At 35.5% G+C, this 27,990-nt stretch overlaps 1 protein-coding gene across 2 annotated transcripts in view; it reads left to right on the forward strand.

The window, feature by feature from the left end:
* Window positions 1-17,986: 17,986 nt before the first annotated feature.
* Window positions 17,987-27,990, forward strand: part of LOC148855175 (uncharacterized) — a 33,766-nt gene continuing 23,762 nt past the window's right edge. For both annotated transcript variants that reach the window (XR_016094966.1, XM_088941531.1), the window contains exons 1-2: window positions 17,987-19,004; window positions 19,124-19,381. Coding sequence is in view for 1 of the 2 variants with exons in the window: in XM_088941531.1 (XP_088797657.1) it covers window positions 18,564-19,004; window positions 19,124-19,381 (699 nt within the window). In the remaining variant the exon portion in view is untranslated. The remainder of the gene's footprint in view (window positions 19,005-19,123; window positions 19,382-27,990) is intronic.

The following is a 27,990-nucleotide window of genomic DNA, read 5'->3' on the forward strand; positions in this document are numbered from 1 at the left end:
AAAGAAGAGGTAGGTTGAGCCAAGTTTACAGTAATTGGGTGTGGAGGGAGTGGGTTTGTAAAGATTCCTAGATCAGGAGTGGGTTGGTTTTGTGGTGTGGTGGAAGAGTGAGTAGTAGGTGGGGGGATGGCAACTGAAAGTTTATTTATTTTTAATTAAATCTTGGAAAAAATATTTAAATGTGTTACAATTACGTACAAGGTGTCCTGGTGTACGATGGAAGTGGCAGTATTGATCTTCTCTATAATTTTTATGTTTTGGTGCATCCAGTTTGATTCATGGGTGTTGGATGATATTGCACTGGAGGAGGTTATGGAAGAGGTCTACATAATCGACGTTATGTATCTTTAGTGGTTTTCGTTCATTTTTATGTTGGGTTGATGCATATGTAAAGTGTTAAACTGTGTTATGGATGGATATGCAGGGTTGGGTGTAAGTGCGAGGAGATGTGTCAAGAGAAGACCTAAACAGGAAGGTTTTGTTTTGCTTCAAAGGCTCTTCGGATAGATATACCATGTTGTATGACTTTTTCAAAGGTAGAGAGGCAAAGGATGGATAGTTGGAAGCAAAACTGGGGAACAAGGGCACGTATAAAGGTTGAACCAGGAAAATGTTTTGGTTGGTTACCTGGAAGTTGGCTTGCTAAGGCTCTCCATCAGTTGTAAAACTGGGCGAACGTCTCGTCATTTTTTTGTCTCATGTTGGCTAGGTCATCCAAGGTGACTTCAGCTTCAAGATTGTAGGCGAATCGGTTAATGAATATGCGTGATAGTTGGAAAAAGGTAGTGATAGACTGACTAGGAAGATTTGTGAACCATGTAAGTGGTAGGCCTATTAAACTTTGGGGAAAAAGTTGTAAAAGTAAGGCATCATTGTTCTAAACCTTTTCGCATTTAATGAGGAAAGTTTTTATGTGGGTGCAAGGGTTTCCTATTCCATCATATAAGGTGAATTGGGGAAAAACGAAATTTGGAGGAAAGGGGACAGCACTAATGTGAGAGGGGAAAGGATGGGAACAAAGCTCATGTAAGGAAAAAGCTTATAAAGAGCTTTTATAGTCGTCTAACTGTTTAGCTATTAATTTGTTGACCATTAACTCTATGTTTTCTTGAGACGGGTGGGGAATAGGAAGAGTTGCCTCTGGTGGGAGTGGATGGGTAGTAGGTTGGGTGGGTGTTAGAGTGGGTAGAGGTGCTGAAATGGGTAGGGGAGATGAGGATTGCGTAATGTGCGGTGTGTGTTGTGTGTATTGGGTGTGTAGAGGGAGAGCATGTAGTTTGTGTGGGGTGTGGATTTTGGATTTGTTGGTGAAGTTCTCTATTTTCAGTAGCTAGCGCGGCTAGGCGTTTATTTAGTACAGCGGTTGTATCTTCGTAAGATGTAGAAGTGAGTTGGGTTCTGTTTCAGCTATGGTTGTTTGTTGTATAGGGGAAATGGCAGGGAATGTGGTGTGGGTGTGGTTTTCTAAGTTGAATCCAGGGAGTTGGAATTGGTTGGAAGCCATGATTTCGTTGACACTTCTAAGTTTTTGTAGTCGTGTTTGGACCGGCATGCAAGGAGGTTAAATAGGATCAGGTGTGTGGGGAGCGCAGGCGTGCCAAAATGAAAATACTAATAAAAATCAGAAAGGTTTAAATAGCAAATAGGCAGATAATAATAATGGAGAAATGCTATAAGGAATAGTTACAGCAAGAGAATGAATTAGCGGTGAAAGTTAACAGCAAGAAGAAAATGAGCATTGATAATAATAACTAAAGTGCTTAAGTAGGATTAAATAGGCCAGTCAACAAAACAAAAGAGAGAATAGCAATGAGTATAATAGAATTCACAAAACAGACTTTAGCGTAGCAGTACGAAAGATGCAAATAAGGCTTTACAGCCTGATTATGAATGCTAATATTGGATAGGTACAGCTGCTACAATTATCAAGAAATAACAAGATGAGGTAGGACCAAGGCAATGAATAACAATTTGTACAGGAAATACTGAACACTAATATTGAGTCAGTAACAAATAACAATTTGTCAAATGAAGTCAATAGCTAGTTCGGACAAAAGGGATTTTAAAGGTTCGGATCCGATTCTACTAATATGAAGAAATGAATAAATCAGCATCAGCCATGTATTTATCAAGTGTTAAAGGGTAAACCAATCAGATCATTCTGCTAAACCACAGTAGCATGAATATCATATAGCAAATAGATATAGAACAAATCAGGGAGGAAATCACAATAGATAGGGAGTTTAGTACTTTCCTATTCAGATAACATTGGATTCCTTCCCCCTTTACAAATACGATGATGACAGAACAAACAGTCGGCTGAAGCTTTCTTCTCCGAAATCAAATGGAGAAAATAGATGTGTGTTTCGTCAGCCTGTTTTTGCCGGATTTGCATCTGTAATCTAATATGTGGAGCCAATGGTGGGCTAATTGTAGCCCTGCTGTGAAGCCAAGTTAACGGTTGAGACAAAGTTTGCCCCAGTGAAGTGAGAGAGCAGGGAAATGGTTTCCGAACTTAAATGGAACTTGGTGCTGAGTGAATAAGGTGTCGCTTAGACAATGGTCGCCTCTGCGTTCTGTATTTTGTTCTCCCCAAGGCGCCTCCCCTTGGAGTTTGAAAAGGTTTTGGGAGGAAGAGGCAAGGAAGTGGGGCCCACTTGGGTCAAGGGTCTGCTACTTACAATAGGAACCTTTTCTTCTCATTATTCATTCTTGGTTGAACAAGCTCAAACTAAGTATGAGAAGGAACTTGATCACTACTTTGCCCGATTCTACATTATTTTGAGGCTCATATAGGACGAGCAAAACTCGAGGAAATTTCAAAATCTATTCTCATCCCCTATACAAGTGTTGGAAAAGTTAAAATTGTTATACAAAGAAAGCCTCGGGAGCTCTTCTACTCAGCAAAATTGTTCCTTAAGTCGTCTCAAGCCTCAGATTTTATCAGAACATATGTTGATGGTTCATTTAAGTCTCCATGCTTACATGCTAGTGTAGCTTATTCTATAGTATCTAGAAAGAATCATTTAATATCGGTAGAAGGAATTCCATGTCAAGAAGCAAGATGCCAAGATGTTGATCTCCGCACCATAATTGAAGGACTTGAAGTAGCTAAAAAGGAAGGATTCAAAAAAAAATCCTTTTATTTTTCTGCAACATACATGGGGAGGAGTTTCAAATGGAAACAATGCTTTTAGATCATATATATAATTTACTAAGATTCTTTGAGGAGATTCAAATAGAACATATTGGGCGTGAGCAGAGCACTATAGCTCATTTTTTTGCTTATTGGTCTTGTTTACATATTATTAATATCAATTACATATATAACAAACTCACGGTTTCTCCTTCATATATCTATACTATATATAAAAGTGTGAATGTAGTGTAAAATTTTTTTTGCACTAAAATTACCTTTTATTTCTTTGATTGAGAAAGAGTAAAAATGTATTTTATTATAGTTTAATGCTAGCTTTTATGGCTACTAAAATGCCTATGTTTGTGTATTTACTCCATCTCAAATTGTATGGGTTGAAAATGTAGTTTCAATTATTACTTTCCTTCTTATTTAATCTTCTCTCATTAAGGCTTATACTTAAAGTATTCAATCTCATTTTCTCTTATTAAATAATATATTTAAATTATTTTTCATTGAGAAATGCTACTAATTAATCTATGTCAATATTTTTTTAACAATATAAACCCATATATTTTAAAACTAACTCAAAACAAACCCATTCTTTAGTCAAGTGGTGGCTAAGCAATTAAACCATTCAAATAAAATTAATCAACCTATAAAGTTATAATTGGGTAATAAAAGTTTTAAAATATAAATAAATATAAAAAATTACAAAAATGTAGAAAAATAGACACATTTATAATATTTTTATTGTTAATAAAAATTAAAATACAAATATGTAGGAGTACAAATACAAATGTGTATTATGCAAATACATACAAAATAAAAGGTTTTGCACTCTATAAATTTGTATTTGTACTCCTTCCAAACTAAGCCTTAGGTCTCTATTGCTTCAAGGAAAAATGGTTGTAAAATTTGCATTGTAAATTAAAATATAAGCAATATCTTATGATTTTGGAAAAGAGATGCAGAATTTACATTGACCAATGAGAATCCCTTATGAATTTTGATGAATACGAATTTATGATACTAGTTGATTGGTTATCACATGTTTTAGGGGTATAATGCCTTTCTACAAATTTTACCACAAGAATGGAATTTTCACCTCTTTTTCTATAGCTAAAACAAAACATTTAAAAGAGGAAAATAGTACAAATGTTGTGCTATTAAAGAGAAATTCCTTATTTTGAGCCCTAGCGGGGACTTGTGCGATGCACAAGCTTTGTTAAGAGAAAGTTAAACAATATAAACACAAAATAGTATACAATTGTTTTATATTTTAACTTTTTAAATAGAGAAAATTCTATATTAGTACCATGTACTTTGGGCCAAGTGTCACTTTGGTCCCTAAACTTTAAAACGTGTCAATCTAGTACCTAAACTTTTAAAATATACCAACTTAGTACCTACAACCTACCATTAATTAGTCATTAGTTATGTATATCATGTGACATATGTGCAACTTAAAATTTTTGAAAATGTTAAAATTATCCTTTTAAAATAAATATTATTCATCATCTTCTTCCTCAAGAAAATGAAAAATGGGTGAAAAACTAAAAACTCATAGCGTTTATGGATGAACGGTAGACATATCCATCGTGTCTCTTCTAGCCAACGGTGTTTCACACTTCTCCCCTCAAGTCTCCTGAAACAATGAAAGCCCTAAAAGGATTCTCTCCTAAATTTGATGCTTTGAAAACCTTGAAGCCAGAAGCACTGGTTCCAAGCTCTTGAAGGTTAGGGCAAATGTCGGTTACGAATCTAAAAACCCATTCGCTGACAACTCTCTATTTATCCTAAGGAAGACATGGTTATGGATATTCAAAAGTTCAACCCAGCTGTGTTTTTTAATCATTTGGTAGAAATAAAACCCATTCATTGGCAACATCAAAGAAGGCCACCAGTCATTGATTATTACCGTTCAATGTGCCGAAAGCAATCTAGATCTACATATTATGAGTTTTTTTTCTTCTCACAGAATTTGTAGGGAAGAGGATTGATTAGAGTTTAATACAAGGGAAGGTTGGAGTTTTTCAGCTGAATGCTGTACTTTATTCTTTAATAATAATAAAAAAAGAATTTCGAGAGATAAAAACAATAATTAGAACATCTTTTGACGGTGATAGGTCTATTCATTGGATGTGTGACAGAGTCTAAAACTTCAGACACTACTAGAGAATTTCCAGAGACTAGAGGAGCCTCCTCCTTTGTTGGGTTGTTTCAACTCTATTTTTCTTTCCAAGGTTTCTACTTTATCCATGGAAGCGCTTTCAAGTACAATCCTCTTCTAGGTTGGTTCACAGAGTAAGTAACATGTTGATAAAAAAAAAACTCACCTAGATCTACTAGGTCCTACTCCTTGATCGTCTCTGATATTGATGCAGAGATAAAGGATGCTAGAAGTGAATCAGCTTATGAGCTTGTTCATGAGAGAGACAATTTCTTGTTTCTAGAAGAAAGTGTTTGACAAGTTCCCTGATGAGTTTGGTGCTGAAGTGAATCAGCTTATGAGCTTGAAGCTTGAGAGATTTGTTGGTTGAGCCACTAGTTATGTACCATTTATAGTTAACACTTCTTATTCTCAAAACAGATTCACTTCACCTTTCACTGAAATTAAAGCTCATTGAATTAACTAAAAGTAAAAATTTTTGAGTGAAATCAACACGCTCTTGAATGAACCGCAAATATGAAAGCTTACAGAAATCACTCGGTGAGTGTATTCTGTATCACTCACGTACGCTGAATTCACAGGAACCAATTTAAGCTTACAAAATTCTGTCAGTCAAGCCCCAACTAACCTAGGATGAACTCGGATCTTGCCATTTCTGAAGACCCATTCAACCTCTTGGAGAGATCTTCTGGACCATATTCAAAACAATGTGGGGTTGGGTCCATGTAATTAAAATCATTAAAACTTGAACTCAAGGGGCATTGTGTTGCCTTCTTTCCATTATTGCCTTTACACACAATTTGGAAGCTAACATACTAACATCCCATGTTAATTTTTTGACTACTTTTGAACACAGAAGTTGATAAACAAAATTGAAGTCATTACAAGAAACGGAATTGAAATAAGTTTTTTTTACTTTCAAAACTAGTGAATGACCCCATACTAAGTACAAGGAAGTTAATTATATATATAGTGAGTTATTATTATTAGAAATTAATAGCTGAAATTATTATTAGTGAGTTCAAGTTGTTATTATTAGTAATTATTATTAGTGAGTTATTATTATTATTAGTAATTAATAGCTGAAATTAATTAATTAGAAGTCATTAATTATTATCAGTACCCCCTCTCTTTCGAAAAGTTGACTCATCGTCACCGTCGTCATCAATGACAACAACTTGATAAATACATAAGTTGATAAAAATAGGTAAATATCATTAATTTATTTTTTTATCATTTGGAAAACTGAATAAGAGAAAATTAAAATGGTTAGCGTTGCAAAAGAAAAATTATTTGGATTTTTCCAAAAAAAAATATTAAACATAAGAAACCAATTGTTCAAAAATAAGGTTGTTAATCAAAGAGTAATTAAAATTATTCAGTAAATAATAAATTTAATAAATTAATTATTAATAATTAATAATTAATTACTTGTCCAAATTAAAACGGGTAATTTCAGAAAATAATTTTAAAAAATAAAATTTTCTAATAACATTTTTAATAATAATCAGCATTATTAATAGATTAATAATATATTAATAATTATAAAATCAGTAATAATAATAAGTATTTTATTACTAACTAATAATATATTCTTATTATGTGTTTATTGATTTTGAAATCAGCAATATTAAAGTATTATTATTATTTTATTTTTATTTTTATTAAGTAATTAATTTGTTATAGTTACGATTTTTAGTTAATTCATAAAATAATATTTTATTTTATAATTCTTTAAGTTTAACAATATTGAATAATTGAAAGTTTTATAATTTAACTTTCACTAAATGAAGTATTTATTGGAGAATAATAATAGTATTAGTTATAAATAAGTAACACTAATTATATATTTATAAAATAATTAATACGAATTTAATATTAATATAAAATGGTTATATCCCAGTTAATAATTAAAATTATTAAAATACTTATTAATTAACATTCTGAAGTAATAATTATCATCACTAGTATTAGTAATAATTAATTATAATTATTGATAATAATAATATAATTATAGTAATTAATATAATATTATTAATAATAATTACTTATAATAAAATAATTCATTAACATTAAATATAAAATGATTATTTCAAAATAATTACTTATAATAATATAATAATTATAATACAAATATTTAATATTAAATATTTATTTTCAAAATAATTAATATTAGTTAATATAAATATAAAATGATTATTTCTGAATTATTAATTACCATTATGAAAATATTTATTAATTATAATTTCGAATTAATAGTGAGCAATATTGTCAGTAATTAAGTATTAGAAGTAATTATTATAAGAAATTATTTTTCTGAATTAATAATGAGCAATATTATCACTAATTAATTATTATTAGCAATTAAGTAATAACAGTAATTATTAAAAGAAATTATTTTAAATAATTAATTATTGTTATTAATTAGTTATTATTATTAGTAACTAATAGCTAGAATTAATTAATTAGAAATAATTAACAATAATAATTATTATTAATTAATAGTTGTACTTAATTAATTAGAAATAAATTATTATTAATAATCAATAGCTGGAATTAATTAATTATAAAGTTTTGTTTTGAAACACATGGAAAAACTAAAATGTAATCATTTAATCTGATTTTTCTTTCAAAAACCGTCAATCAAAAATCATCCCTACCAATAAGACATATATGGGGCAACCTAAAACCTGTAGCTATGACATGATCAAATGAACATTCAGCGTACGTGAGCGATACAAAATATACTCAAGCTTAAAACCCGTTCAATGCAAAATCAATTTAGATGGATTGGACGGACCAACAAGACATATTGGATTAGACCAATCCGGTTCAAAATATTTATTAGATTGGATTGGACCTGGTCCGTCCATAACAAATTTATATTGGAGTAGGTTGGATTAAGCCAATATCTGATCCATTAATTTAAGATAAGAATATGTGTCAATGGGCTGGGTTTGGGTTGAAACCAATCTGAACCAAAATGAATTTGAATAGATTGGATGGTCCAAACATTGAATTGGACCAGTCCTAATTGGTCCAAAACATTCATTGGATTGAATTGGACCTGTTCCATTTATAATGGACTAACATTGTACTGGATTGGATTGGACCAAATCCAATCCAATTGACACCCCTAATTGTACGTTCTTCGGACAGTTTTCTAGTGATATTTCCTTTTTTGTGTCATATTTTACTTATTAGAACCAACATGAAGAACTAATTAATAAAAAAATAGATGATACTTGAAGGGCATTTGTGTTCTTTTACATGATATTTAACAATGTATTAATGATAGGTACTAAATTGTTTCACTAATAGAAATCAATTTCCATTTCCACTCACAAGTACTACAAACACCCTTTGTTCCTGGTTCACTCACTGAGCAGGTCAACCACACTATGCAATTGTGTGACACAATAAAAGCTACATTATGCTCTCCATGTGTATGACCTACACACTATCAATCGAAGTAAAATTTAATTTTGTCTATGTTCGATAGGGTAGTTCTAAGGGTTGAGTGGACACCATCTTTTATTACAGGTAAACACAACCTAACTATCAACCACACATGTCACATAGAAAACTGTTAAATGGATATAGAATTGGTCTTAGCACTTGAACATGCTAAACACAACCTAACTAGCCAAAATTACATTTTTGCAGTTTCGACCATTGAAGACCGTTATGTTGATTCTGCTGGTTAGATGGGCACCATTTATTACAGGTAGATGTAGAAACCCGTTTAATGGATTGCTGAATTGGTCATGATACATGGAAACGTTAGGCGAGGTTGAGTTGGCCAAAATTACAATTTCACAATAATTTTAACTATTAAGGACAGTTATGGTGGTTCTAGGGGTCAGTTGGGTATTGTATGTTATAATTGGAAATTATATCCCATTTAACAGATGACAAAATTTGTCTTAAGACCTAAACAAACTAGTTAGGATAGGGCCAAGAAAAATTGTAATTTTATAGTTTCAACCATTAAGGACCGCTATGGTGATCTCGGACATGGAAACTCATTTAATAATTAGCAAAATTGGCCTCAACATCTACACATGTCACATAGGATTATGCCATCAAAAGTTGAAATCTAATAGTTTAAATTGTTAAGGACCATTATGATAGTTCTAGAGGACAGACGATCACAATATTATAAATCTAGATGTGAAAACCCATTTCGTAGATGACCGAATTGGTCACAACACTTTAACACTCCAATAAAGGTTGAACTGACCAAAACTATGATTTCAAGGTTTCAATCGTTAATGACCATTATGGTTCTTTCTACGGCCAAATGGGCACCATATTTTAGGGGCAAATGTGAAAAGTCATTTAATAGATGGCCGAGTTGGTCTCACCACCTAGACACATTAGGTAGAGTTGGGGTGACCAAAAGTGGAATTTTGCAGTTTCGACTATTAAGGGTCGTTATAGTGGTTTCAATGGTTGGATGTGCACCCTCTTTTAAGGGTGGTTGTGAGAACCCATTCCATCAATGGCAGAATTGGTCTCAACACTTGTACATGTCAAGAAAGATTAAGCTAGCCAAAACTGTGTACTTGAAGCTTTAACCGTTAACAACCATTATGGCCCTTAACGGTTGAAATTGTGAAAACATAGCTTTGGTGATCCTCACCCCTTTTTTCTGTTCTAGGTGCTAGAACCAACTGCACCATTTATTATATTAACTTCCACATTGGTATATAAAAGATGGTGTCAATCCATTTACCATAATCCCCATAACAGTATTTAATGGTTAAAACTGTGAAATCACAATATTGGCAAGTTATACCCTATTTGGAATGTGCACCATTTATTATATTAACTTTTATGGTGCATCTTTGTGTTCAAGTCATAGATCAAGGCTTGCTATTAATTGTCGTAAGCGTTTGACCAAACATCTTGATCCAATTGATTTCTAAATCATTATTGTTCACTAACAACCTACAAGAAAAGACAAATTAATTATGAAATTTGCATATAACAATTTCCATTTCAATTTTGTGCACCATTGTACAAAATAAATAAGTGGTACAATAATAATACAAATAAAGATGTGAATAATTTCTCATAATACAAATAACCATTCATGGAGAAATCTCACACACAATTGTTGTGCTTATAAAAGAGGATTAAGGCAAGGAGATTGTCACTCCCTCCTCTTTCTTGTTCACCTTGGTAGTTGAGGTCCTAAGTTAACAAATCCTTAAGGCTGATCAGAAAGGTCTATTTAGAGGTTGGAGAATTAGTAAGGATGAGATTGTGGTGACCTCACTTTCAATTTGTAAATGGCATAATTATCTTTTGTGAAGATTGTGAAGAACTTACCTTCATCAACTCAAAAGCTTTAGTAGATAAATTCCAACAGGTTTCAAAGTCGAAGGTCAATTAGGGTAAGAATTGTGTTGTAACAATCAACTAGGAAGAGCATGTTGTCTAGTCCTTAGTAGATATATTGGGTTGTGAGTTGAACTCTTGGCCTATATATATATATATATATATATCTTGGTGTTCCTTTGGGGGAAATTCCAAAGATAACTTTTGAAAACCAATTATAGAAATATTCACTAAAAAATTAGCCATGTAGAAGAGAAGCTACTTTTTAACAAGGGGTAGAATCACTTTGATTAGGTCCACCCTAGCAAATTTGCTAACATACTTGCTTTTCACCTTTAGGATCCCAACAAAAGTAGCCAGGAGAAGATAATGAGGGACTTTTTGAGCATTTCTATAATATGTTGTAACTAGGTCATGAAAAGATGAATTGCATTATATTTTCAACAAAAACTTTAATTAAGGGAAATTGTCTAAAACTCACACCATGACTTTTCACGAATTCCATTAAACTCACCATAACTTTTCAAAATGTCTAGGGAACCTCATGTCAATAAGTTTTTGTTTTCCAAAACTCACCATCTGTTGAAGCACCATTAGAGTTCATTGACACAAGTTATCCACGTCGGCATAAATGTAATTTACATGACCAAACTACCCTTGAATGAGTCAGCCTTAGTAAACATTTTTTTGACTAAAATGCCTTTAAGCACCCAAACTACTTCATATATAAGATTTCCCTTCGTTGAGAGTCTTGTTGCTCTCAACATCCAAGCAACCCATATTTGACCTTCATTTTTTTAGTTTTGCTTAATTAGGACTCTCTTTTTTTTTCATTATTTCTTCTTTTGCTTTAGTTCTAGTCCTTTAAACCCACTATGTTAGTTAACGAGCTATATGAATAAGATCCAAACAATACATATACCTAAGTTGTAAAAGATTTAATAGACTTGGTGAAAGAGAAAATATTGAATGCCCCCAAAAAGCCAACACTAGAAGCATGTGATGAACACCAAAAACAAGTAAAAAAAAGCAAAAGAACAAAATACCAAAAGTGATGTGTTTCGATTAGACCACTAGATTGAAAATAGCCCCTTACCTAGCAATGCCAATTGGATGGACCATTAAAGGGTAGGAGGAAAACCAATAATCTCTAGTATCAAGTTGTTGGTTAGTACCCAATTCTCAAATATTGTACTAATAATTGATATATCCTATCCATTTACAAATGTTGATATATTCCGATGGTTATTTTTCTATTTATTCAAGTGGCTCAGGCTTAAGTTTTCCAAATCATTTTTTTTTGTTGAAATACATACATATTCGTTCAATACAGACTTAAATAAACAAAAAAATACAGAAACTGTGTATAGCTTAATGGTTATACAACACTATGTAAAAATACATACATATCTTTTCTTTCTTTTTTTCCTTATAAATAAGAAATGAAACAGAATAAGGAAGTGTGCAATATTTATAAATTTCATAAATATGAAATCTTTTTGTAGGTAGAAGAATTATATACAAGAGTGACTTTACCCTTACAAGCAAAGTAAATAAAAAGATGGGCCATTGGATTTAACTGTCTATTTACATGAATAAGCGAAAAGATTGAAAACTAAGCATCAACCTTCAAATGTGAGCCTAGTGAAGAGATTAACAAGCTTTTGACAATCAGAATATATTATTATATCAACTATATTAGCTATTGAAGCTGCTTCTAGTCCACTAAGTAAGGCACGAAGCTCTGCATCATAACTTTCTATGGCCCAACAACTTCTTCCTTCATCTATTGTTGTCACTAGAGAGGTAGTAAAATATGAAATCTTGTTGTATTACTCAAATGGAGATCTTTATGAATTAGATTGAAGCTCAAGTCCATCATGGAAGAAACATATTTGGAGTGAAAAATCAAAGCAAGATGAAACAACTTACTTAATAACAGCCTAGGATCCAAAACCCAACCATGGATTCCTCTTCCACTATCAAGATAAAGATACTAAAAGGAATTGCTTTGTCTCTTTCTCTCTCTATTGCCTTGTATTCTCAGGAGAAACACTGATAATGATGAACTAAACGTGGTTGAAAATTGTGTACAAAAATTATCATCGATTGAAGAATTCCCAATTAACAAAACCCAAGAGATTTTGAAGTTCAAATTGAAAAAACATGAAAAATATATTATTAGTCCTGCAAATTCATGAAAAGCACAAATAAAAAAACTTCTCCTAGTGAATTGTATCAAGATAAAGATACATGGGTGAACTCTCTCTCTCTCTCTATTTCCTCTTGTTTTTAGGAGGAAAAATAAAATGGTAAACTATAGCAATTGTAAATGACTTAGAACAGTGGGGTAGTTAGATTCGAAGAACAAGGCATGAACAATGGAACACAGTTATCTTTCAGACGTAACATAACAATCCACAAAAATTAGATCGATTGAGTTGGGGGTAATTTTGTCCAAAACTATAGGAGATTATGACATGGAATGTCTATCAAATAAGGGATGGGGGGAGCACTAGGATTTTGAAATAGAGGGAGGATTGCAGTGGCTCCCATTTTAACGATCGGGCATTCTTGGGCTTATAATTTGTGAAGTGGGCTACAACGTCATTCCCCGATGATAGATAATAACAGCAAATGTCAGCATATAATCATCATGCATATTCATGTAAAACAGATAATTCCACAACAAAAAGGGGTCAATATCAATCAATCCTAAACACAACCCATCTAACTAGGGGTGAAAGTGAGTTGAGCTTATTCGCAAGCTGTTGGAGATTGGCTTGCAATAATCAGCTTCAAATCGAGCTTGATTTGAATTGAGTACTTGGTCGAGTCAAGTTCGAGCTTCACATAACCAGCTCAAGTGGCTTGCAAGCCTAATCGAATTCATAATAAAATAATATTTTTTAATATATTTGTATTTATAATATAAATAAATATTAAGTTTTTTATACTAACTTATTTATAATATAAACAAATACATTTATAATTAATTTTTAAAATATATTTTTATTTATAATATTAATTTATTTATAATTTTTAACATATTTTTAATTTTAATGTACTTATTATTGATTTATTTATAATCACTTGAGTCGAAGTCGAGCTCAAGTAGCTCGTAAGTATCAACTCAAATCTAGTTTGAGCCAAATATACAAAACTTGATCGAGCTCGAGTTGAATTTTGAGCTCTATGTTTTTGAGGCAAGCTTGAGCTCATGTTGCTTGATACTCGGCTCAACTCGACTCGATTGCATCCCTACACCTAACAATTTTGCATTTTTTCAAGCTTCCACAAATAACAAAGAAACGTAAATAGAACTATCCCTTCCCTTTCACCCCATCAATTAAAAATAAAGTTTTCAATAAAAAATTACAAATAAAAAAAAGTAAGTAGAAGAACAAAGACACTAGCACATATCCACAGATTTTATGTCAAAAAGAAATGGAACCCAATTCAAACTCATACTAGTAAGGATTGATAAGCACGAAGAACCCAACATAACACAATCGGTATATTAAATTCTCAAAGCATAAGCCAATTTATATCAAACAAAAAGAAGCTCTATATCCACTGATTCCGTAGAGACAAAACAAACCAGATAAAAAAATCGAAACTAGGTACTTATAATACTCAAATAAAGCAGAAAGAAGATAGAGTTAGAGGCTAAGAATGTCGAAATTGGATGGAAACAGGGAAAAGTGGGGTTCCTTGAGGAGCACACGCAATGAAGCAATAAGAACACGAAGAAATATTCAGACAATTCACCTAGGAGTTCTGAAATCCATCTCAGCTTTCAAAACTTTGTGAGCATCAATGGAAAGAGTCAGATGAAGATGAAGGTTATTGTCCGATGAATATGAATACGAAGATATCTCTTTGTTGCCTCTAATTTTGGGAAGAAACAAAAGACGACTTTTTTTTTCTCTATTAGCTCTTGTTCTAGCAAGACACACTCAAAATCACAAACTTGGAGGCTGTTGACTATATCATATAATAGAGGGTATCAATCGAAGCATTTTCAATTCTAAGATATACATTATCAGCGTAGTAGACTCGCGAACCGGAGGGACTTATCATACAACATTCAAAATTAGGCAATGAGCTTGGAGATATGATCTAAATATTTAGGGATAATTTTGTCAAAAAAAATTAAATAGATGTTGTGGAGAATCTATCTGATGGGGGATGGGGGCTTAAAGGAATTTTGAAATAAAAGGAGGCTTGGAGGGTCTCCCCATTTAACTTATTGGTTTAAGTGGGATTAAAATTCATTAAGTCAGTTTCAACATCATTTTCCCTTTAAATAATTAATAATTATATTTGATATACTACTTTTAATATTTGTTTATAATACAAAAATAACAATAATTAATTTTAGCTATAATTGTTTATCAAACCAATGAAACTAACCAACCTGACTCAACTTGACCCGAGTTGGTTTTTCGATCGGCTTTGGTCCAACAATTTCCCAAGCTGACCAAGTTGGATCAACTTCAATTTAGCCATTTGTATATATATATATACATACGTTAATAGAAAAAGTAGGAAAATTTCCATATTCCTTAGGATAAAATTTCTTATATCATTAATTTAATTTTTTAATAATACCAATATAATTTTTAAGTGTAAATCTTTTGAACTGATTGACCAAATTGACAATTGATCCAAACCAATGCAACTTGAGTTGGCCGGATTTCACTAATGGTTAGTCAATTTTGAGTGACCAACTCTCCAACCCGACCAAGCCAATTTGGTTGGCCAAACAACCTACAACAAATCAAACCAACCCATGAAAATAAGTTTATAATGAAAATACATGCTTTTTGAAAATAAGTTTATAATGAAAATACAACAAAGAACTTATACAAATATAATAAATACCATAAATACAAAAAATATATTAAATGAGCCAATAAATAATGTAATCTCAAATAATAGTATAAGCTCTAATAAATATTAAACAATAAATTATAATAAAAATACATAATTACAAAAATACAATAAAAACATTTAAGTATGACATGTCTTCTTCCTCTCACTCTAACTCGAGTCTGGATAAAATTTATCAGATTAGAAGTCCAAGCCTTTTTATTTGCACGTTGAATCATCTCAGATGTATAGAAGGACCACTGAAACCCCCTGGTGTCATTGAGTTTGAATGATCAAAACACACCCAAGTTCGGTCTCTAAATCTCCAAATAACTAGCAATAATTATTCTTTCTAAATAAATCTATAATGGTTAGAGCATAAACAAGATGTTTCAATGGGATTGGGAGGTGCCAAAGATTTCAAAGGAACTGGTTTGGCGACCCTCCTCAGATGCCAACTACATCACAACAAAAGGCAAGAAGAAAACAATAAATAAATAAAGAGGAATAAATCAGAAAAAAGAAGAAGAAGAAAACAATGCAAATAAAATTGTACTTTATTTGATTTCAGTTTGCACTCAATAGGTGAAACAAGGGAACTTTAGTCCGATCCAATCTTGAGTAGTTTGCCTTCGATGGGGATAGCTTTCATGGGATGCAACCGGAGGAGAACTAGAAGCCTGACGATCTCCTGAAGACGTGTTTCTCCAACAGGTTAGAAATGGAATCTCCAGTAATAATTAGGACATTTTACTCACTGAGGAATCTATATTCTCATCGAAGGAACAACGAACGATAGCGAGAATGGAGGAAAAATATAAAAGGGAATGTTGAACGGGAAGGAGAAGAAAGAAGAAAAATCGAAGGAGGTGGTTTTTCTAGGCTGCTACCACTAGTTCTGTGTCGAGAGGAAGAAGGGAGTGAAATAATGTTCTACCTTCCTTCTTCCTCGATCTTCCCTCATCTGCTTCACTCACCGTTGCAACTTACAACAACATTAGTTTTTCTTCCTCCCCTATCTTTCCATCGATCTCCCCCTTTTTATCTCTCATTGTCTCCTTCTCTCTCCCTCAGCTTTTATTCTCTATCTATCTCTCTTTTTGTTTTACCTAGAAGAAAACCGTTGTTGTTGAACGTTATAGCTATGGTGGCAGGTAGAGATGATAACAGGGGAGGGGAAATAGATGGATGGTTGGGAGAGAGTGATAGAGAGATAAAGAGAGTGAGAGAATATAAAATAAAAAAAAAAAAAATAGAGAGGAGAGAATACGAAAGGTTTAACAGAAGAAGGAAAAGAAGATGAAGGATAATTGGGTTTTAAGTAAAATTTATATGTTACTTGGTGTCATGCATATACAGATTTTGACGAAACATTAACCGATATTAACGAAATTGTCAGAAACGATAGGGATGGTTTGAGACAATAATTAAACATTAAGGTTAGAGTTTGTCAATTAACTAAACAGTAATAATTTAAGAAATTTGCCCTTAAAAAAACTTTAATCATACCATTATTATTGTTATTTCCCTTTCTCTAAACTCTAAAACTTGTACATAGTGAATACTTATAAGTTATAACTAAATGCATGAAACTTGCTTATAAGTGATAACTAAATGCACAAAACTTGTGGTTCAAGCTCCCTTTGGAAAGAGTGCAAATACAAAAATGCTTGGTATAACTACAAATATGTCTTATTCACAAAAATGCAAAGTTGATTTAGTTTTTCAATGCTAATTTTGCACCATTGCCAAATAATTTTTAGTTGTAATGGGTGTAAATACCAATTCCAAAAATGGAATCCACCTGTGTGATTAACAAACTTTGCTCTCATTTTAAATACAAATATGTCAAATTCATTACAAATGCCATTTGCAATAGATAAATACATTGTGATATACCTACAAAACTGACCTAGAATACATAAATGAACCGGCATTTGCATTCTTTCGGAACAGGAATAATTACCTGGCAATTAGTTTCGTAAGGTAACACATGCCCTTGCGAGTTGCGATACTAAACCTCACCAATTGTTATGTTGTATATTGTGGGGCCTCCATAATTTTATATCTCTAGATGGGTCCACAAATTGCACGCTGAAAATTGATTCCTATCCAACAGTCCCAAGTGCTGTCTATCCTACAACCTGCGATAAAAGATTCCAATCCGATGATTCCCACCAACGAAAATAGTACGACCTTTGTCTTACCCTGTTGTCCTAAGGCATGATCATCCATTGGATTGTCACGATTTCAACAAAGACAACGATTTGTAACCAAACCACCACACATTCCGTGCTCCTTCCCCACAGAGCCTCGGTGACGTTCCGAACTCACTATCTCACAACTCCTATTTTAGCCACGTGGCGATTCTGCAGAGTACGATCAGCTGATCAGGGTCACCACAGTCGGGCCATAAAATGGAGTGACGAACTCGGTGGGTCCCGTCACCCCAGCATGTCTGCGACGCGTCCCCGCACTGGTTCCCGTCTCTCCTCGTTCGTTTCCGAAACGGCACATCGATCGAGTCCAGGTCAGACCAATTATTGATTAGAGAGCCGATGCCCGATGGAGTGATTGATTAACGCAAGCATCCACCTCGACGACTTCTCTGTTTCTTATAAGTTGCAGCCAGCCATGGCGGTTTCTTCATCTCTGGCTTCAATTCCCCCAAAACCCCCATTTTTGAAACCACGCTAACTTCAAGTTATGGTCTACCTGTTGAAGCCCCCATTTCCTTTCCACCCCAGGTTTCTGCGAAACCCTAATTTCACAGCCTCATGGAATTCCCTCTACCTTTCTGTCTTTTCGCGTCTCTGTTTCCATCTTCTCTTCCAAAAACCCTAGCTATGCTATCTGAGATCTGCCTAAATGACCGGGGTTTGAAAATTTATAGTTAAATGTATCCGAAATTTGGTTTTTGATTTAGTCTTCTTGAGTTAGATTCAGAGGAAACTGTACTTTTGGCTGTTATGCATTCTTTGTTTGCTCCATGCATTGGTTTCTTATAGTCTGAGGGTTGGGGGTTTGTCATCAATGGCAATTGTGACAGGAGATAGGTACCTTGATTATCTGGTGAAGTTTGTTGACAAACAAGCGGGTCCTTTGCTCGAAGGAACTTTGGTTTTGAAGCTAAATCCAGTCGGGCTTCACTATGTTCAGTCAAGACTCGAAGCGTTGCAGGAACTTGAGCGTCTTCTAGCTGCTGCTCCCATTGATTACCTTCGGGCTTATGTTTCTGATCTCGGGGACCACCGGGCGCTCGAGCAGCTCCGGAGGATTCTCAGGCTCCTTACTTCTCTCAAGGTTGTTTCGGTATTTCCGCCGCCTGCTAGAGATCCGACGCCTTTATCTTTATTGCCTTTCGGACGGCTCAAGTATTTGGAGCTCCGCGGATGTGATCTTTCAACTTCGGCCGCAAGAGGACTACTGGAGCTGAGACATACTTTGGAGAAGTTCATTTGTCATAATTCTACTGTAAGTTTGATTTTATTATATTGTAATCTATTTGATTATATTCTGGGGTTCCTTTATATGACTGGGTGTACATACCAGTCTCCAAACATTTGATTTGTGTTGTTTCTTCAATAATTTAGGATGCTCTTCGACATGTATTTGCCAGTAGAATTGTGGATATAAGGAAATCTCCTGTATGGAATCGGTTGTCATTCGTTTCATGTGCATGCAATGCATTGGTTCTCATGGATGAGTCTTTGCAACTGCTTCCTGCTGTTGAAACGCTTGATCTAAGTCGAAACAAATTTGCAAAAGTTGATAATTTACGGAAGTGTACAAAGTTGAGGTTCCTGGATCTTGGGTTCAATCACTTGAGGACAATCACATCATTTAGTGAGGTTGGATAATTCGCATTATTACTTCAGTATTTTGTTATTTGATATCACCATTTTGTTCAGTGGTGTAGTTAATTTCTATTACATAAATTCGAATCTCTTTTTTAGATATGTTCTTTTTCTTCTGTTTCTCTTTATACGCCATTAATGCTTTTAAACAGGTAAAAGATGATAAACATATATAGCTCTCTTATTGATCATGCAGAATGTGAACTTTATTTGTATAATACAGAAAAACAAGCACATGAAGATCTTTTCTAAGAATCTAACTAGTCTGATCTCGTGGTTCATACACCTTTGGAGGAACTTTTTAGAATGGCAACCTTGAGTGGAAGTAATAACTAACATGCATGTGGACATCATGTACCACAACCATTGTCATCTGATCCTTGGTAGCAGCAATGCTATACAAGAGACCCAGATTAGAGTATTGTTTTTCATTGCAACAGCAGAACAACATCATTTAGAATCCTATTTTTGATCCGGTTTAAGTTTTCGGAAGAGTGGAACAATCATATTTTCTAAGGAAAGAGATATCCTAAATCCCAGCTCATTTATATTGCATCTGTCGAGTTGTGCCTTGAATTCTTTGCTGCAGCCTGCTCCATGTTCTGACCCACATTTGGGGAGAGAAACCTAGAAGGCTTTTTTGGGTAAATTTCCTAAACTACCCGTAAGGTTTAGGAAATTGACTAACTATACCCCTGCTGTTTCAGTATTGTCTTAAAGTACCCCTACTGTTTCTAACAATTGTCGACATCGTTAAATGGTAATGGAAAAAAATAAAATGTCGAATTTGGCCTCCATGGTTTCTCAAATTTTCAAAATAAAATCCAACTGCTGAATTTTTTAGAACCCAATATTATCCTTCACCTCTCTTCTGCCATGTAAGGATCACCGTCACAGTGTTCCTTCGCTACCTTCACCTTCACAGTGTTCATCTTTCTCGCTTTCTCTCACACTCGTAAACAGGATAAGCCTCTAGCCTCCTCTGTGATGAGAGGTAGAGAGTAGAGAGCAATGAGTCTCCATCCCAACTCTCAAAGAAAGAAGCAACGAAAATAAAAAGAGCCGAAATGCTATTTTTTTTCATGAATTTTAGCATTCACGATGGAAGATCATCCCCACCTCTGAAAACTCTAAATTTTCTTCGTTTCAAATTTGGTAGCTACCAAATTCTTTGCTGAGAAATCTTGTTTAATGGCGGTCATTTCAACCTCTTTGGTTCCGATGGATGCTGAGGATCAACTGGATTTGAATTGAGAGAGAGAACAGATTTCCCCTCCATGACCACACCCCATTCTCCATGCACCATCAAATCACTCGCATAGCTATAGCATCACTGATTATTTTTTAGCCAGTCCCACTGCGGGCTTTTCCATTTGGATGATTGAGTAAAGAAGAACAATTGTTGCGCCTTGCGCCTTAGGGGCAAATTGACCCCTGCACCTTTTTTGCGCCTTGCGCTTTTAAAACACTGATTGGCACCACATGCATCGTTGCTGGATTATGGGTTCAAGGTTCACGCCAGGTTAGTTTGCTTTTATTTCACAGTTCTCTATGTTGCTGCCTTTGTAGGACCCGAGAGCACGTGTCTTGCCTGCATATTCGGGCTGCCACTGGCCATATCTGCAGATAGTAAGAAGCAATCGGCTCTTGTTTTTTGCCTGCCAGATGTGGAGATGATGAAACATGGGAGAGAGAACAAAGGGAAAGAAGAAGGAGAGAGAGAGGCTAGAGGTGGAGGGGTCTGTTGCTGCAATGAGTTGCAGCGGCAGTGATGAAACAAGGGAGAGAATGAAGGGGAAGAAGGAGAGAGAGAGAGAGAGAGAGAGAGAGTGAAGGGTAAAATTGGGTTTTAAAAAATATATGCCACATGGTTTCACATGTGTACGGAACTTGATGGAATATTAATGGATGATAACGGTAAGGGTAGAGCTAGTCAATTGTCAGAAATAGTAGGGTTACTTTAAGACAATATTGAAGCAGTAGGGGTATAGTTAGTCAATTCCCTAAACCTTAGGGGTAATTTAAGAAATTTGCCCTTTTTTCATTGAGGTCTGTGGTGGGTGTGGAGGGCTTTGTATAGACCCGACCGGTTTTCATCTTATGGATCTGATCTGGCATGTTATGTTCCTAAGGTGCCATTCTCCCGCATATGAATACTCATATTGTATATATTTTTTTTGATAATTGAAAATATTTATTAATCAGTAATAGACAATAGTACAAAATCCCCTAGGAGAGGCATGAGTTGCAACCTCTCCGGGCTAGTTAAGTACAAATTTCTAGATTACTAATAACTTACAATGTAGCACAAAAAAGATCTTCCCTAGAAACTCCCTGTTTGGCTAAAGAATCAGCCATAGAATTAGCAGACCTGCTAACCCATTTTACCTCAACTCTCATATTGCTGGTTAACCACTTTATTTTTTTGATGAGATCTTTGTAGCCCCAAATGGTAGTATCCGGGTTTAAAAGCCACCCTGTTACTACCTGAGAGTCCCCTTCAACTAGGAGATGCTCCACCCCAAGCCAGTTAGCAATCTGAATTCCTTGTACTGCAACAAGGATTTCTGCCCGTGTGGAGCCCCCCACTCCCACTTGTCCTGAGAATAAGGAGATTATGCTGCTGTCCTTATTTCTCAGGATACCCTCTATACCTGAAGGTCCGGGGTTACCTTGGCTGCTTCCATCAAAATTCAACTTGATGACACCTTCCAAAGGAGGAACCCATTCTGACAAAATTCTATTCTTCTTTGTTGAAGTGTTAGCTATTATTAACCAATTCCTCCACAAGTCATCAAAGGAGAAATCATCAAACATATCTAAGGTTTTTAGCCAATGGATTGTTCTTGTTAGGATGTAGTCCTTCACTTCATCTAATCCTCTTTCCTTCTCTAAGAAGATTCTTCCATTCCTTTCCTCCCAAAGAGTTCATAAAGTGGCTGTCCTGACACATTTCCGCATGACCTTGCCTCTTCTAGTGTGCCAAACAAAAAAAGATGGGTTAAATAACGATCTTAAATTAGAAGGCAAAGACCAACTACCTCCAAATAAACAATGGCTCCAATTCTATAAAGCTGTAGAAAAGAAACAAGAGATCAACAAATGGAAACAGTCCTCATTCTCGGCCTTACTCAAGGAACACCAATTTGGGGAAAGACAAAGAGAGGGTCTCTTTTTCTGTAAGTTTTCCAAAGTATTGATTTTCCCATAGTAGACTTCCTAGCAGAATACAACAATTTTTGGGGGAATAGGTCGTGCCCAGACTTCTTTGAAAGGGAAGCTTTGGGAAATGGGGTTAGAATTGAGGGATTTTAGAAAGGAAGAACAAGTAAATGTACTTTTTGGAAGAGGAGTCCAAACTCTTTGATCAAAAGAAGTGGGGTCCAAACAAACAGATTCTAGTAAATGAACTAGCTCAACAACACAACTCGACTCACCATCCCTTAATCCTCTATGAAAGTCGAAGTCCTAGGTTAAAGACAGGGGGGGTTAATGGGCTCGAGAGAAAATTTGCAATTGGCTCATTTTTGTGACGGGAAAGGGAATAAAGTGAGGGGAAATGATCTTTGAGGGGTTGAGTACCCACCCAAATATCCTCCCAAAATAGAATGGCATTACCAGAACAAACATCATACCTGATGAAATTGAGGAAGTGAGGGAGAATACTATGTATAACCTTCCAAGGTGTAGTGAGGGTAGCTCGACGAGATATCTCGGAACCCCAACCATTTCTTGAGCAGCCATGAATGCTTTCCACCACCTCATGCCATAATCTCTCTCTCTCTCTCTCTCTCTCTCTTTCTCGGGGCCATCTCCATAACCACTTCCCTTAGAGGGCTACATTCTTTAGCACTATGTTCCCTATCCCTAGACCCCCTTCTTCCTTTGGTTTGTTAACTATCTCCCATCTAACCAGATGATCCTTTTTCACCTCTCCTGGTTCCCATAGAAAGTCCCTCATTCTCTTCTCCAGTTTCTTAGCCTCCCTTGGAGGAACCCTAAATACTAAAAGGAAGTAGGTTGGAAGATTGGCAAGTGTAGCCTTAATTAAGGTCAGCCTACCCCCTATTGAGATGTAATTTTTTTTCCAAGCCACCAAGCATTTATCAAATTTCTCCACAATAGGGACCCAGAAACTACTTTATTTAGGGTTAGCTCCTAAGGGTAGCCCTAAGTATGTCAAAGGCCAAGAAGAAATGTTGCAACCTAAGCACTCTGCAATGGATTCAATCTCCCTATTCTCCATATTTACTCCAGCACACAACTTTTATCAAAGTTTACCCTCAAGTTGGAGACACTCTTAAAGGTTCTTATTAAATTCTTAAGGTTCTCCACCTTACTTAACTCATTCCCTTCACAGAAAATAACAATATCATCAGTAAACTTAAGGTGAGTTACTGGAATGCCTCTACTCCCTATTATCCATCCCTTTATTTGGCCCTCATCATCTTCTTTGGAGATCATTTTACTGAAGACATCAACAACAAGAGTAAAGAGGAAAGGGGAAAGTGGATCACCTTGTCTTAAACCTCTATTGGCTAGAAAAAAGGTCCTTAACCACCCCATTCACCAAAACAGAATAACAACAAGAACTTAAACATCCTTTTAGCCAATTACACCATTTATCCCCAAATCCATGTCTACTTGACATCTCTAGCAGGAAACTCTAGTCCACTAGGTCATAGGCCTTCTCCAAATTTGCAAACAAAGCCTTTTCCACCCGATCTCCTCATTTCTTTCACACTCTCATTTGCAATAAGGATCTGATATGTAATTTGTCTATCATGTATAAAGGCTCCTTGTGCTTGGCCAATGTGAGAAGGGAGAACTGTTTTGATCCTCCTAGAGAGCACTTTTGCCATAATCTTATAGATGCTTGTCACCAGGCTGATTGGCCGAAAATCTTTGGGGTGTTTGGCATCAGTCTTTTTAGGAATTAAGGCTAGAAAGGTGGCATTGATTCCAGGATTCACAATATGTTTATCCTCAAATTCTCTAATGGCTCCAATTAAATCTTCTTTGACTATGTCCCAACAATCTTGATAAAATGCCATTGTAAATCCATATGAACCCGGTGCCTTAGCCCTATCCATAGAAAAGACAACTTGTTTAATTTCCTCTTCCTCACTCATTCTTTCCAGCCATCCCCTATCTGTTTGGTTCAAAGTTGGCCAATTCTCCTCCCCCACTATTAACCGATTCTCTAAAGGTCTTTGAAAGATTGATTTGAAATGATCCACAATCCTACTAGCAATCTCCTCTTAAAAGGTTATCTCCACACCATCAACCTCCATCTTTAGTATCAAAATTTTCCTTCTTCTCCCATTAGCCATAGCATGAAAAAATTTGGTATTCCCATCCCCTTCTTTGATCCACTTGTGTCTGGATTTTTGTCCCCATGATATCTCCTCCCTCAACAAGATCTCCTCTAACTCCTTTTTCAATTTCCTTCTCATTTCTCTGTCTTGCTCATCCATCATTCCCTGGGATTCTTTTGCATCTAAATCCTCAATCTGAATTAATAATCTAGCTTTTACCTCCTCCGCTCTTCCAAATTGATCCCTATTCCATTCTTTTATTTTGCCTCTTAATCCTTTTAAATTTGTGGAATCTAACCCCATTCCATTTCACTTCTCTCATCTCTTCACTCCACCATTCCTTAACCGTAGGCAAAAAGTCTGGATGTGTTAGCCACATTTTCTCAAATCTGAATGATCTAGGTCCATTACCAAGAGGTTCTTGTCCTACTTCTATAGGGCAGTGATCAAAGGTTATCCTAGGTTGGGCCTTAGCCACCAAACCTCTCTAGTGGCTCTCCCAACCTTCATTAAACAGGAACCTATGTAGCTTCGGGCAAGTTGGGTTTTCTTGGAAGTTGGACCAGGTGTAGGTAGCATGTAGTTGTGATGGCCTCATATTGTATATGCTGGTTCAATTGGTTTAGTGTTTATGTTAGTCTTATTTATGTTTTAAGTTCTTAGTTATTGAGCCTAAACTTGTTTTATTTATTTTTCATGTCTAGGTGTCCCATCATTAATCAAGGGCATTCTAGTCCATTCTTGTAACGTTACTTTGTAAACATTTGTATAAGGTTATAGGGCCGGCTGAAGTGAGTATGCCGCCATTCTCAAATCTCCTTCTTTTCTTCTTCTTCTTCTTCTTCTTTGGCTGTTGTTCTCCAACAAACATGGTATCAGAGCACTAATCGGTTTGACTGGTTACAACCGCCTCTTTTTCTCCACTTCTCTAGTCCTTTTTTTTTCTCTCTCTCCTATCTCGACCATTGTGAAGAAACCCTACGACTGACCGTAGAACACAACAAGGTCTGTATCTAGGGTTTCCCTTGGTTGTAGGGCCCAAGGGGGGTTTGTTCCAAAAGTTGATGCCCTACTAGAAACCCTGCAACAGGTAGTAGCCATTAGGTTGCAAAGAGAGATCTGTGTGGAACATATCTAGGTGGAAGGATTGAGTTAGACAGTCCTAGTACAGATCGTAAGGGTGGTCATAGTCTACGACAGCAGACGTCAAAGCCCAGTCCAGAAGTGTCCAGCATAGTACAAGAGTGTATTGTTCTTGGTTTTAGACCTGTTATGAGGGGTTCTCAGACTTGTAACAGTTTCGGTAAGTCTGAAATTGTGTTCTTTGAACTGAGTTTTCAATTGTGTTCACTGTAAGAGGAAGGAGATGTCTTAAATATCGGGAGAGGTGTCTTCTAGGGATAATAGAACTAGTGGGAGGTCTTCTAATCTGGAAAACCCAAATCTGCACAGCTCGCAGATCACCAGTGTATTGTTGGATGAATATAACTTCAGGGAATGGTCTGTTTCAGCCATGCTCTTCATTACTTCCTGCGAACTTACATGTTATTTAGATGGACAGAAGCAGGAACCTGAAGTGGGTAGTGTGGAGTATGCAATATGGCGTAAGGAAAATGCTACTGTTATGCCCCGACTGCTTGCTTCGATGACTCCAAGAGTGGCCAGGACTGTTCAACACTTTCCCACTGCTGCTAAGATTTGGGAGAAAGTGTCTAAAACTTATGGATAGAGAAAGAACAATGCATGAATCTATAGGCTAAACCAAGACATTGTTGCATTGAGACAAGGAGATATGACAGTTGCAACTCATTTTGCAACCCTAGAAGGACTATGGGAAGAACTTGATCATCATCTTATTCTTGGTTGGGAGAATGTAAGAGACAAGGAGAGGCATGATAAACAAATTGAAGAAGGTAGAGCCTTTAAGTTCTTGGGTGGCTTAGACCCAATGAATGAGAGCATAAGGTCTCAAATTTGGGAAGGGATGAAATGCCAGATTTACACCATGTCTACTATCTAGTAAGGAATGAAGAGGTTAGGAGGAAAGAGATGCAAGTTGGCACTCAAATACAGCCTGTTGAACATTCAACTTTGATTTCTTCAAACCAAAAAGGGAGCAAGCATTCGGATAAGAGGTATCTTAAGTGCACTCATTGTGGAGGTGAAAGGCATGTAAAAGAGACTTGTTGGGTTCTTTATCCTCATCTGAAACCAGCTGCATTAAGGAAAGACAAGAAGCCTAAGAGAAATCAAACAACAAGTGAGAACCTTGTTACTAGTCACAGTGGTGAGAGCTTGAAGAACACATCTACAGTTACACCTCCTCCCATGGGACAGATTGCTAATTTCCACACATTCGGGTCCTTGGTTTTCACTGCTGATGAGGTTGAGGTTCTTAGCCAGGCCTTAACCCGTCTAAAGACTAATTCCCTTGCTTCCACCTCTCTTGCCAGATCAGATATTGTCTTTGCTTATAGTGCAACTAGTTCTGTAGAGTCTACTTCTTGGATTATTGATTTCGGTGCAACTGACCACATGACACACATGTCCTCTTTATCTTCTTATCATTTGATGTCTGGCCAAGATAAGATGAGAGTTGCTGATGGTTCTCTCTCCACCATCTCTAGGAAGGGGGGGGGGTTGACCTAAGCAAGGGCCTCTCTCTTAAATCTGTTCTACATGTTCCCAATCTTACTTCCATTATCTTATCTGTTTTGAAGCTTACCAAGAATTTAAACTGTAGCATAACTTTCTTTCCTACTCATTGTGTCTATCAAGACAGACTGATGAAGAGAATGATTGGGGGCGGTTATGAGTGTGGAGGTTTCTTCTATTTTGATGCAAACACTAGTTCGGCCTTACTATCATCTGCTGGCAGTAGTCAAAATAATGAGGAGTCAATAGCTAGGTTACACTTGTGGCATGATAGGCTAGGTCATTTACCTTTTTCGTCACTGCAAGGGTTGTTTCCTGAATTATTCAAGGGTATTTTAAGTCAAAGTTTAGTTTGTGAAGTGTGCCAATTGTCAAAACAATGTAGAACTCTTTATCCAATTTCTAGTAGTGAAATTCAAGCTCCTTTTGATTTGACCCATTCTGATGTTTGGGGCCCTTCACCTCTTGTTTTTGTAGATGGCTTTCGTTACTTTATCAGTTTTATTGATCACTATTCACGATGCACATGGATCTACTTGTTAAAAGGACGTGATGAAGTGCCACAGATAACTATGGAATTTCGTAAAATGATTGAAACTCAATTTGACAAGAAGATTAAGCAACTCCATT

The sequence above is a fragment of the Nelumbo lutea genome, chromosome 4 (assembly GCF_056320005.1).
Source record: "Nelumbo lutea isolate HS-2025 chromosome 4, American lotus-T2T, whole genome shotgun sequence".
NCBI classification, from domain to species: domain Eukaryota; kingdom Viridiplantae; phylum Streptophyta; class Magnoliopsida; order Proteales; family Nelumbonaceae; genus Nelumbo; species Nelumbo lutea.